Source organism: Sinocyclocheilus grahami, unplaced genomic scaffold (assembly GCF_001515645.1).
Source record: "Sinocyclocheilus grahami isolate Dianchi unplaced genomic scaffold, SAMN03320097.WGS_v1.1 scaffold11.1, whole genome shotgun sequence".
Lineage (NCBI taxonomy): Eukaryota > Metazoa > Chordata > Actinopteri > Cypriniformes > Cyprinidae > Sinocyclocheilus > Sinocyclocheilus grahami.
The window spans coordinates 581,934-595,156 of NW_015505190.1; the positions used below are offsets into that span (position 1 = coordinate 581,934).

The following is a 13,223-nucleotide window of genomic DNA, read 5'->3' on the forward strand; positions in this document are numbered from 1 at the left end:
ACACTCTCTCTCTCTCTCTCAATCACTCACTCACACGCTCTCTCTCTCTCTCTCTCTCTCACTCACTCACACACACACACACACACACACACGACGCGTTACTCTGCGCTGCGCAAAACTCTGCATTTGAACAGTCAATAGCAAATACTTAAACTAATAACAAAACATACTTACAGTCGCTGATTCAGAAGAGCCAGATTGTCATTGCAAAGTCGGAATTTACCCTTTTTTTTTTCTTCTTTTTTTTTAGAAATAGCCTTTGTGCACAGCCAGCCTTGTGCTCTTCTAGGTAAAAAAAAAACTGTCGTCCATAAAATGCGTTGCACAAATTCGAACATCTGGGTTGTGCTGTTCTGTTGTAAATAAATCTTAACCAATGATTCCTAATTGCATCTACTTCCGGAAGGCCAAATAAAGTCCTTTCGTACTGAATCACACAGCGTCGCCCTGACATGGCTTTATCAACACTACTGCTGTTCCTGAAGCCACGCCTTCTTTCTTTGCGTGCACATTTGGGCGGCATTATGCTAATATTTCCACATAGTGACGTAGACATGTGGGGGTGTGTTAGAACGAGCCGTTTTAGGTAGGCGTGGCTGACTCTTAACTTTTATAAAGAATATCTCTTTGGATTTGAGACTTTAGTCTTTGCAACTTTACAGATCTTCTTTATGCACCAAGAGCTTGTAACACTCCAAAGAGAAAGGAAAACTGGAAATCGCATCATATGACCCCTTTAAAACTAAAAGTATGTTAAGTATGCATAAAGTATGAATCCAATCTGGACTTATTACATCTGACCTACAACATCAGCTGCATCACTGTTTCCTGTCATTAACCAAATATGACATTCCTCTCCTATGGCCTCATGGGATAGAAAAACATCCACTGAATGCACACTTCAGAATTTATGCATGATAATTTCTAAACGCTGTGTAATCAAAACTACTAATTGTTTGACATACTGCGTACCACATAACATATAGTAGGGAAGTAGCCATATATGCTTAATGCTGCAGCCTTTATTATCTGTGACTCAGATATTTTAGCTGTAAAATACCTTCAGCACTGACTGAAAATCTATATAAATGAAACATGCTGTTATTATTGGTTATAATAATAACTCAGTTGTATGATCATGTGATTACAAAATGGCAGCGCCCATAATGTGACAGCCCGCCCTATGTAGAATAAAACAGCTGTTTTTCTTAATCTTCTTCTAATGTGAGTGCACATTTACACAATACTTATAAAAACACTAGTAATTTTTGTTTTGCATTTCTTTAAGCATAAAACTTTAATTATCAGAAATGACTGAGTGTGCCTTTAAGGATAAATAGATCAAAGTTTGACTGGTGGAAACAGTGAAGCATGGGAGGACACGTTACCACAATTAAACCCTTTAATCGGTGCAGGTGTGTTTTAGGCTGCAGACATGAAGCAACACAAATCTGGGAGCGTTTTTGGGCTTAGTCACTTCACATTCACTGGGCTGAGATCCCGAAGAGCGCCGCGCGCTGAATTACGCACAGGGAACGCAACCGCAATCCTGCGTAATAAGGTTAATTGGAAACAGTCAACACGATGAGTATGAATTAAAAGTAATTGTGATCTTACCGTGTATTTGTAGAGTTCCAATATACAACGTGTCTCTTTGCTGTCGTTGACATAACGTGTATAAACAGAGCCAGAAGTCTCATCATAGCGCAAACTCCAGAGCACCTTGGCACATTCATGACTGAAGTCGACCAGCTCTTGTGGGCGGCTGATATGAGACTCAGTTTGGAGTTAAAACCAGTTGCAGAACTTTACTAGAGGAGAGACGCAAATCCCGAGTCTTTAGGAAATCTGAACGCATTTACTAAGGAACAGAGACATGTTCTGCTTACTAAATGCAACAAGAGGTTACATGCTTAAGTTTATAAAGATGCGAAACATATGCTGACGTGTGAGACAAGTTCATAAAGAAACATGATTGCGATTCCGTGCGACGTTTAGTATTTCCTTGTGAAGATTTGATAAGTATTCCACTTTACTCCGACATGAAAATAACTTGTTTTTCTTCAAATGTAAATCCAGTGTTGGTTTATAAGGTCCAAATTTAACAACAACTCCAAACTTCTCATGAAAGGAAAAGGAGACAATTGTTTGTAGTCGCAGGACGCTCTCAATCACGGCCGTTGATAGTTGACAGTGATTAGGAGTGACTGGAGTGCGTTTCTGGGCAGGGCTGAGGACACGGGGGCGTGTCGTTAAAACTTTGAGCCAATCAATGATATAGGGGGTGGGGCCAACATTCCTTAGTTTTTGAAGGTGTGCTGCACAGTGCCCTGACAGCTTCGCTTTCACTGAATGTGGGACAAAAGTCTTTCAATAAGATTTTCCTCGTGAACTTTTGGCTGGTGCAGTCATTTTTGTTTACATTTAAGATATGTTACACTGTTGATGATAGAGTAACATGTTTTAAAAGATTATGGTGACAACCACAGTTTATAAAATGAAAGTCATTCTGCCAAACATTTACTTTTGTATTATACACAAAATGAGGAGCAACATGAGGATGTGTAAATGAGGATTTTATTTTTATTTTTTTTAAGAATACTGCAGTAACCAGTTCTGCACTGCGGATTTATGGATTGTCATAATGTGACAAAATATACATTTTTCAAGTAAATACTGTTGGGTTGAACTTTCTATTCATAAAATAATCCTCAAAAGCTGTAGCAAGGTTTCAACAAAAATGTTTTAAGCAGCACCACTGTTTTAAACAGTAATAATAGTAATAAGCAATGTATGATATGGCACCAAATCAGCATATTAGAATGATTTCTGAAGGATCATGTGATACTGAAGACTGGAGTAATGACTGCCTGAAAATTCATCTTTGCCATCACGTAATAAATTACATTTTAAAATGTATTAAATAGATACAAAAAACACAGTTGTATTAAATTGCACTTATTTTAGTTAACAGCTTAATGTAATTTAGTTAAAAAGTTATATAGTTAAATTATAATAATATTTCACAATATGAATGCTTTTATTTTTTGATCAAATAAATGCAGCTTTGGTGAGCATGAGACACTTTTTAAAAACATTTCTGACTCCAAACTTTTGAATGGTAGTGTGTGTGTGTGTGTGTGTGTGTTATATTATGTTTAATAATATACAATTATATCATGTTTCAATTATGATCATGTTTTTGTTTGGTTATTGTCACCAAATGATGGCTGTTTGATTAACCAGAATAACTAGCTCCATAACAACATTTAAACAGATCCATTTGAAAACCACTGAACATAAAGGACATTTGCTTGGCAGCAAAATCTCCACAGTTAATACACACCCTAATTCTCCTCCTCAGAAACTGGTTATTCATGAAAAGAGCTGTTTTCCTTCACCATTGGGAATGTATTAAGTGCATTTAGCGTGTATCAGCATTAGCCCTATTCAATTACTTTTGTCCTTCTCAATGTGTTGTTTCCGCATACTTTGTATGTCTTTATTCTTTTTATTGTTCCCTTTTGCGCTTTCTTTCAGAATCCCAAGCATGAAGTGACATTATTCCATACTTAAATAGTGCATGAGGACGTATCCTTGATCTTGTTTGAAGTGCTCGACAGCTTCTGGAAACATTGGCTGAGGTCCTGCTCGTCTCTGTGGGAGTCTACATGTTTTGTGTTTGTATGTGTACGTGTGAATGTGTTGATAGGTAAGGGAGAGGCTGAATTAATTCACCTTGCTGACGACAGATATCCCCGGGAGAGTGCGTGTTCAGGCAGTAATCACTGTGGCCACAGTGTGCGGCAGTAGTCGGTGGTCCCTTGTTATTATCTGCGCATGTTAAATTACCGGCCCGAGATGTGAGTAATGCGAGGCAGGTAAGACCAGCAGTGCGGCAGGCCCATCACTCTTAGCGGCAGGTGGAGAGTGTTCTCCAATGACGTTGGGAAGCACGGCGGTGGGTATATTCGGTTGCTAATTCTTCCAAGTCTTCCCCCCGCTATGGCACAACCTATTAATTCCCCTGTCCTCTTCTCATTAATATCACATGATCATGCGGCGGAGTCTTCACTTATGTGATTTGTCCCTCTGGAGGATTCACAGTCCCCCGACAACGAAGCAGAATTCCTCGTTCCCTTGCTCTTACGAACGTGGGATAATTACACAAAAGGTCTCACCCGCCGAGGCCTGAATTGGCCTCTTTGGTTATTATCTAATTAATAAAGCAGCATGATAATGGCGGCCCATACACCGGAGAGAGGTATTCACGCATGGGCTTTCGTATCTGACTCTCTGTCATTTCCTGACCGCAGTTTTGTCCTGTCTCGGAATTAACAGGATATATCTAGGTTTTTGTGGCGGTGGAGCGCAGCTGAGAGCCCTTGTGGAGGTCATATCTGCAGCGCAGCAGAGCTCTGATTTATATAAATGAAGATCTGAGTGCCAGTGGTCCATGTGGGCCGGGTCTGGGCTATTGTGTGGGAGTCTCAGCAGTGCTGCGGTAATTAAGAATCGGGGCTAAACGGGGAACAGTCACCTTGTGCTCCTCCAGGAGCTGCTCTGAAGTGTGTTTCCTGCTCCTGCGATCAGGTGTTGTTCCAAAACTTGCGTCCCCACCTCACCCTGCTCCTGTTTTATGTTGTTTTAGTAAGCTGAACAAGAGCACAGGTTGACAGACTGCCAACATGCACTGTAAAATGATTCCTGGTGAAAAATAAAACATCAAAGAATTGCTTGATTATTGCAGTTATTTATGTTTGCCTACTATACTGAAGTTCCAGCAACTTTCAGGAGCTAAACTATGTAGTATACTCAGATTTTGTTTTTTTTAGGTCATATGAACATGCAAAGAAAGTGAGTTGCGTTTAGATAGGCCTGCACTGAAAAACAAGTCTTTTTTTGTGGTTCATTCCCATTCACAATCTTCCCAGCATGCACTGGGGCATGAATGCTTTTAAAATGGTTGAATTGTTTGACTGTGTAGTTTTATGCTAGAAGCATACTTTATGCAAGTATGCAATAGTTAACGTTCACTCCTGCGTTGGTCTTGCTGTTAACAACCCCAGTACTCCAGGGGTGATAGTTACCTTAAAATGTCGGTGCCATTTAACCTGATGTGTTAGTATTTCAGAAAGTTGACGTAAAATGTGTCTCATTCATTAATGTTGTCATTAGTGTGCGTATGCACAAATTTGTGCATGAAATCTGCTTACAAACACTGTATTTAACTAACTTGTTTAGCAATAATTTCTTCAAACTGTTGCTGTGCCATGACAGTAGCTGACCTGAAAAATTACTTTAAGCAGACTCCCTTTATTGGGATATTTCCAAACAGTCGCAGGTAACCACTGACTTCCATAGTATTGAAAAAATACTATGGAAGTCAGTGGGCAGAGGCAACTGTTAGGTAGCAAACATTCTTCAAAATATCTTCTTTTCTGTTCAACCCAAGAAAGAAATCAAACACACGCGCTGCCAACATTTTTAGAAACATCTAGATCAATATACTGCGGCAAACACACTCAAAAGACTAAAATGCCCAGTTTTGTACGCAGTTTTAGCTGTTAGAATTAGCTGCATGCTAGTTCCATCAACTGTTTACAATTCACTGACTGTTCTGTTGTTTTAATCTGAGGTGATATTTTCCATCCGCTAAAACTAACCTCCACATGTGACTTTCAGAATTTTTAGATACACAGACGTACAAAGCACAACACGTGTTGCGTCAGAACAGTCATTTTACAAATGCAGAGATAAGTGATGGACACTAGGGTGACCATACGTGCCATTTTCCATACGTGCCATATTTTAGGCAATATAGAAATCCTGGCCAGGACGCGTCCTGGGAAAATGGCACGTATGGTCACCCTAATGGACACTATATGCTTTTACACACACACACCCCTACATTCCATTCTTAGTGATGTAATACAGCATTCTAGCATTCAAACCTTTCATTCTGTGTGTGACACTCAAACACACACTATCACAGTAAGGGCCAGACAGTTTGTTCTTACCAACTAATAAATCAACCCACTCTCACATGTCAAATAAGGACATGCCATTAACTTCCATTGTTTTTATAGTGTTAATTATACCTATTATGAATTAACCCATACATACACCCTAACCTTATTCAAAAGGATTTTTTAAAAGTTAAACAAGAACAAAAAACAACAACAACAAAGCAATTTACTTTATGTAGGCCTACACTCTAAAAAATGCTGGGTTATTGTTTCTACCCAACTGCTGGGTTGAGCCTGTCTCAAGTAAGAGTTTGACCAACAAGCAGTTAGCCAGTAAGTAATCAGTCTTATTTTTGGATTTAACTTAGACTAATCTATGGTTTAAAAAAATTATGACCAGTCTCAAAGGAAAAATTAGATGGCTAAAAGTAAACTAAAAAGGTTGGAGACCCCTGCCATATACGTAGGATGTGTATACGATGTAATCTGGCTGCTTTACACATAATTCTATAGACATAATTTCATCTTGATCAGAAATTATTAGTTTCATATGCACTCATGCGGAAATCGCCAAGTCAAGCAAGCTGTGTGATAGAGCCTCAGTTTTCATAGAGGTGACGACAGACAGAAAACAGATTGATGGAGATAAAATTCGGACAATGTTTTAAATGTATGCGGGATGGCCTATTTCAGTAGTCTCTGTTTCTAAAACTGATCATGAGACTCTCCAAACAAAAAGATAGATAAGCAAACAATGGCTGACAAACACACACAAGCAGCGAAACAAAGCTACACTCTCGTCAGGCATCATTCCAGCTGCCCTGGGGTCCTGCACACAGACGTATTCCCTAGAAACAAGAGCTGCAGAAACACACAGTGAGCGTCTGGTAAAAAGACTAGCCTGCCCACACAAAAGAGCTTTGGTGGGCCGGGGGGCAGTGGACAGGCTTGTGCTTTGTTGTTGTCTGGCTGGGCAGGGGAGAGGTGAGGTGAATGCCAGAATTTGCCCACGTTTGTATGTGTGCACAGAGCTCTGGGGGTGGTCGCCACAGCAACAGGTCAAAATGACTCTTTTCTCCTCAGGAGATTGTTGTTCTTTGATTTTCCCCTCTTTTTGCACAGGCCACAGAAACTTTCCATTAGCTCAGCATAAACATATGTTAACCTTTATGTTTTCCTCCTGTCCACTTCACGCCATCTCTGCAGCAACAACGACCTGCGAAAATGCTATCCTATTAGTCGTATTTGATCTTCGTTTTTTGTTGTGAAGGGTTTTGATGTTTTTACACACTTAAGTTTAACGTAATAAGCACTTTCACAACATTGCACTGTTTGGTGGACATGCTAACTACACCATAATATTTCTGCAACATAAAAAAAAACTTAATCACAAAGTTAAAATAATTTTAATAATCACAGTTTACTGTGAAATGTTTGTCAGGTATAGTAAGCTGCCTGTTATTGGAATATATTTGCCATTGAACTAAGTCTATTTGTAAGCTTTAAGTTTTTTTGTTTGAACATTATTCTACAGCCTAAATATGACATCCGGCAAATTTAGCAAGTTTGGTTTGGCTTTGTTTTTATTGTGAATCATGTTATATTAATGTTTTATAGCTATTTAAAGGGATAGGCCACCCAAAAATGTATATTCTGTCATTATTTACTCTCGTTGCAAATGTTCCAAACCTGTATGCATTTATTTATTCTGCTGAACACAAAAGATGATATTATGAACAATGTTGACTACCAAACAATTACGGTTCCCATTGATGTTTATTGTATTTGTGTCTATACAATAGAAGTCAATGGGAACCAAAACTGTTTAGTTATTAACATTCTTCACAATATCTTCTTTTGTGTTCCTTCTGTGAGAACAGGTATGGAACAACATGAGTGAGTTCATGATGACAATATCCATTATTGGAAGGACTATCACTTTAAAAGGTATTTTCACATCAACTTTGCATTAAAAAATGTTTAGGTGCGGTTTCTAGTTACCTGACTGAAAATAAAATGCAACATTGAAATGTTATTTAAAAAAAACACATTTTTGTTTTCTAAGTAGCTACCGAGTTAATGCTTGTAAATTGTGAATTCCATCAATCAGAATCCAATCTAATTTCCGATTTTGAAAGTTCTGTTTATATAATGCCTAAACCTTGCAATCCGTTTCATATATTTGTTCACATGTGCATTACATGTATTCTGAACAAAGCCTAGTTGCTGTGTTCAGAATCGGAGAAGTTCAGCCAAATAATTTCACCGGAACTATCATGAGTGTAAGTGTAGTTTTTGCCTTGATGACATATCTTGAAGACATAAAACATATGTAAACATGCACATCATCGGCACTGCGCATGTGCGCCAGCCATTTTTCAATCTGATTGTAAAACTATTTGGATTCAAGTTTTGAACAAATGTAGCAGGATGCAGTTCCCCTAATGTCAGGAAAGTAAACTATCCGTTTAACTTGATCTGTTTCCCTGGTCACTGATAAGGTGAACGTTAGCATGTTCAAATATGTTAAGGTTACAGTTATGCAGATAAAAAGTAGTTATCATCTGTACCCATAGTTACCTTAAAGTAACGCAAATGAAAATGTAAAAATGCTTGAAAACTTTGCTGCTGGTTTATATATATATATATATATATATATGTGTGAGTATTTTTTATAGCAAAAGATTACACCTTTTCTTCTTTTCTTTTTTTTTTTTGCTTATTGGGGTGCCTGCTCTCTAGTAGTGATGAAAGGCTAGAAACGCCTCGGGTGAGGTGTGGAGAAAGTGAGCAGATGGAGGCAAAGAGCCAGAACACCATATCACTGTTTACAGATCTAATGCACTTAGCCTGGTAATGACAGCCACTGAAAGCAAAAGCAGCATTCCCTCATCTCTCATAATATAATAATCACTCTCCATGTACTCTAACCTCTGTGTGGCTGTTACTATTTCACACTTGAGATGACGCAAATGCAACTATTTTAACATCCAGACTGAAAGAAGGCTGAATGAGAGAGGGCCTTGTGGCTTTTGCCATTCAGATGAGGGATTTTGTTTTTTAGGGTTGAGTGTTTCTTCACAGAAACCTCTTGAAAAGTTGTTTACTACTGATTAAAGGTTTAGGGTCAGTAAGTTTCTTGATCACCAAATCTGCATATTAGAAGGATTTCTGAAGGATCATGTGACACTGACGACTGGAGGAATAAATTACATTTTAAATATATTCAAATAGAAAAGAGTTATTTTAAATTGTAATCATCTTTCACAATATTACTGTTTTTAAAGCATTTTGGACAAAATAAATGCAGCTTTGGTGAGCGTGAGAGACACTTTTTAAAAATATCTGTCTCTCAACATTTTTAAAGTATTGTGTGTGTGTGTGTGTGTGTGTGTGTGTGTGTTATATTATGTTTAATAATATACAATTATATCATGTTTCAATTATGATCATGTTTTTGTTTGGCTATTGTCACCAAATGATGGCTGTTTGATTAACCAGAATAACTAGCTCCATAACAACATTTAAACAGATCCATTTGAAAACCACTGAACATAAAGGACATTTGCTTGGCAGCAAAATCTCCACAGTTAATACACACCCTAATTCTCCTCCTCAGAAACTGGTTATTCATGAAAAGAGCTGTTTTCCTTCACCATTGGGAATGTATTAAGTGCATTTAGCGTGTATCAGCATTAGCCCTATTCAATTACTTTTGTCCTTCTCAATGTGTTGTTTCCGCATACTTTGTATGTCTTTATTCTTTTTATTGTTCCCTTTTGCGCTTTCTTTCAGAATCCCAAGCATGAAGTGACATTATTCCATACTTAAATAGTGCATGAGGACGTATCCTTGATCTTGTTTGAAGTGCTCGACAGCTTCTGGAAACATTGGCTGAGGTCCTGCTCGTCTCTGTGGGAGTCTACATGTTTTGTGTTTGTATGTGTACGTGTGAATGTGTTGATAGGTAAGGGAGAGGCTGAATTAATTCACCTTGCTGACGACAGATATCCCCGGGAGAGTGCGTGTTCAGGCAGTAATCACTGTGGCCACAGTGTGCGGCAGCAGTCGGTGGTCCCTTGTTATTATCTGCGCATGTTAAATTACCGGCCCGAGATGTGAGTAATGCGAGGCAGGTAAGACCAGCAGTGCGGCAGGCCCATCACTCTTAGCGGCAGGTGGAGAGTGTTCTCCAATGACGTTGGGAAGCACGGCGGTGGGTATATTCGGTTGCTAATTCTTCCAAGTCTTCCCCCCGCTATGGCACAACCTATTAATTCCCCTGTCCTCTTCTCATTAATATCACATGATCATGCGGCGGAGTCTTCACTTATGTGATTTGTCCCTCTGGAGGATTCACAGTCCCCCGACAACGAAGCAGAATTCCTCGTTCCCTTGCTCTTACGAACGTGGGATAATTACACAAAAGGTCTCACCCGCCGAGGCCTGAATTGGCCTCTTTGGTTATTATCTAATTAATAAAGCAGCATGATAATGGCGGCCCATACACCGGAGAGAGGTATTCACGCATGGGCTTTCGTATCTGACTCTCTGTCATTTCCTGACCGCAGTTTTGTCCTGTCTCGGAATTAACAGGATATATCTAGGTTTTTGTGGCGGTGGAGCGCAGCTGAGAGCCCTTGTGGAGGTCATATCTGCAGCGCAGCAGAGCTCTGATTTATATAAATGAAGATCTGAGTGCCAGTGGTCCATGTGGGCCGGGTCTGGGCTATTGTGTGGGAGTCTCAGCAGTGCTGCGGTAATTAAGAATCGGGGCTAAACGGGGAACAGTCACCTTGTGCTCCTCCAGGAGCTGCTCTGAAGTGTGTTTCCTGCTCCTGCGATCAGGTGTTGTTCCAAAACTTGCGTCCCCACCTCACCCTGCTCCTGTTTTATGTTGTTTTAGTAAGCTGAACAAGAGCACAGGTTGACAGACTGCCAACATGCACTGTAAAATGATTCCTGGTGAAAAATAAAACATCAAAGAATTGCTTGATTATTGCAGTTATTTATGTTTGCCTACTATACTGAAGTTCCAGCAACTTTCAGGAGCTAAACTATGTAGTATACTCAGATTTTGTTTTTTTTAGGTCATATGAACATGCAAAGAAAGTGAGTTGCGTTTAGATAGGCCTGCACTGAAAAACAAGTCTTTTTTTGTGGTTCATTCCCATTCACAATCTTCCCAGCATGCACTGGGGCATGAATGCTTTTAAAATGGTTGAATTGTTTGACTGTGTAGTTTTATGCTAGAAGCATACTTTATGCAAGTATGCAATAGTTAACGTTCACTCCTGCGTTGGTCTTGCTGTTAACAACCCCAGTACTCCAGGGGTGATAGTTACCTTAAAATGTCGGTGCCATTTAACCTGATGTGTTAGTATTTCAGAAAGTTGACGTAAAATGTGTCTCATTCATTAATGTTGTCATTAGTGTGCGTATGCACAAATTTGTGCATGAAATCTGCTTACAAACACTGTATTTAACTAACTTGTTTAGCAATAATTTCTTCAAACTGTTGCTGTGCCATGACAGTAGCTGACCTGAAAAATTACTTTAAGCAGACTCCCTTTATTGGGATATTTCCAAACAGTCGCAGGTAACCACTGACTTCCATAGTATTGAAAAAATACTATGGAAGTCAGTGGGCAGAGGCAACTGTTAGGTAGCAAACATTCTTCAAAATATCTTCTTTTCTGTTCAACCCAAGAAAGAAACGCATACATGTTTGGAACAACATGAAGATGAGTAAATTATGACAAAATTGTCATTTTTGGGTGAACTACCCATTTAAGGCAATGCTGATAATGCAAGAAGTCATTTTTGCATTATGAATTGTGGTCTTAAACAATTCAAAACACAATAAACGGACAAAATCAAGCTTGCATAGGTGAAAATTTCTGCATTTACATATTTCAGCAGAGTATGTGAATACATTTATTTAATTGATTTATAAATATTTTTTATAAGTGCAGATCTCTGAAGTTGCTTCATTTGTGCTTCAGGACAATTGAGAGGCCTCTGATGACTCTGATGGTTTGGGGTCTACTCATGGTTATTCCTGTGATCACCATATCAGAGCGGATATGACTAGCTCCACCAAGAGAAAAAGAAGGTCCTACGAGACATATCAAAGATGTCATCTGAGCAAATAAGCAGTCAAACCTTTTTTTCTTTTCGAATAGAATGTAAATGCACAAGGACGAATGACAGAAATATAAATCTTTAGTGTAGGCTTAATAAAATAACAATAACATTAAACTTTTTTTCTTTGTATGTAGTGCCTTGAAGGTTATTTTCTAAAAACATCAAGAAATACTCCTTAGTCAGGGCTGTACAGTGAGATGTATATGTTGCACATGCTATAGTCTGTGAGATACATAAATGTACCAATAGTATGCATGCAATACATTATTGCATGTTTGAGACAGAGCCGCTTGTTTGTGTGAAGTCAGTGTTTGTTGTGTGCTTGTTTGTGAGTGAGGTTAATTGACAATTGTGACCTGTGCTACAAAATTTTTAACCTCTGTAGCACCAATGCAATGTTCATGAAAACATTAACATACTGCCCTGTTAGTGTACATTTTATTTGCAGTACATTTCTAACTAATTTCTAACATTCTCAATGATCTGTTAAGCATTAAATGATGCAGTAATTTAAGTAGTTAAAAGGAATAGTTCACCCATACATGAAAACTCTGTCACATGAGAGTGAATAAATGAAAGGATTTTCATTTTTGAGTGATGTTCATAATGATAGTTATTAGAAGTGGGCCTGTAAAGGTTAAAAGTTTTAGATTTTTAAGCACTCCATAACATGCGACACTACAGTTCAAATGTTTGGATTCACTAAGGTTTGTTTAATGTTTTTGAAAGAAGTCTCTAACGCTCACCATTTATTTGATCAAAATACATTTAAAAACAGTAATTTTATTACAATTTAATATATTTTAAATTTATTTTAAAACATAATTTATTCCATAAATGACTAAACTGATGATTGGCATATTTCTTATCATAGTTGAAAACAGTTGTGCTGCTTAACATTTTCAGGGTTCCTTAAAAATGTATTTAAAGAGATTTTTATAACAATGTAAGTCTTTACCTTCACTTTTGATTAATTTAATGCATTCTTGCTGAATAAATGTATTATTATTTTTTTAATTAGCTAACCACAAACAATTGAACAATAGAGTCATTTAAACGGACCTCTTTTAAAGTTGACACTTTTGCAATCTTCTAACATTTACTTGA

The 13,223-nt window shown here is 38.2% G+C and overlaps 1 protein-coding gene across 2 annotated transcripts in view; it reads right to left on the reverse strand.

Annotated features, from left to right (window-relative positions):
• The window catches only part of LOC107595001 (ephrin-A4-like), a 47,262-nt gene extending 45,039 nt beyond the window's left edge, over nucleotides 1-2,223 (reverse strand). The window contains exons 1-2 of one of the 2 annotated variants that reach the window (XR_001610223.1): nucleotides 1,618-1,699; nucleotides 1,319-1,549 (exon numbers count right to left, since the gene is read on the reverse strand). Coding sequence is in view for 1 of the 2 variants with exons in the window: in XM_016285255.1 (XP_016140741.1) it covers nucleotides 1,618-1,736 (119 nt within the window). In the remaining variant the exon portion in view is untranslated. Of the gene's footprint in view, nucleotides 1-1,318; nucleotides 1,550-1,617 lie in introns of those variants that run through there. The other variant, XM_016285255.1, reaches the window with a different exon arrangement.
• Between the last annotated feature and the right edge of the window lie 11,000 nt (nucleotides 2,224-13,223).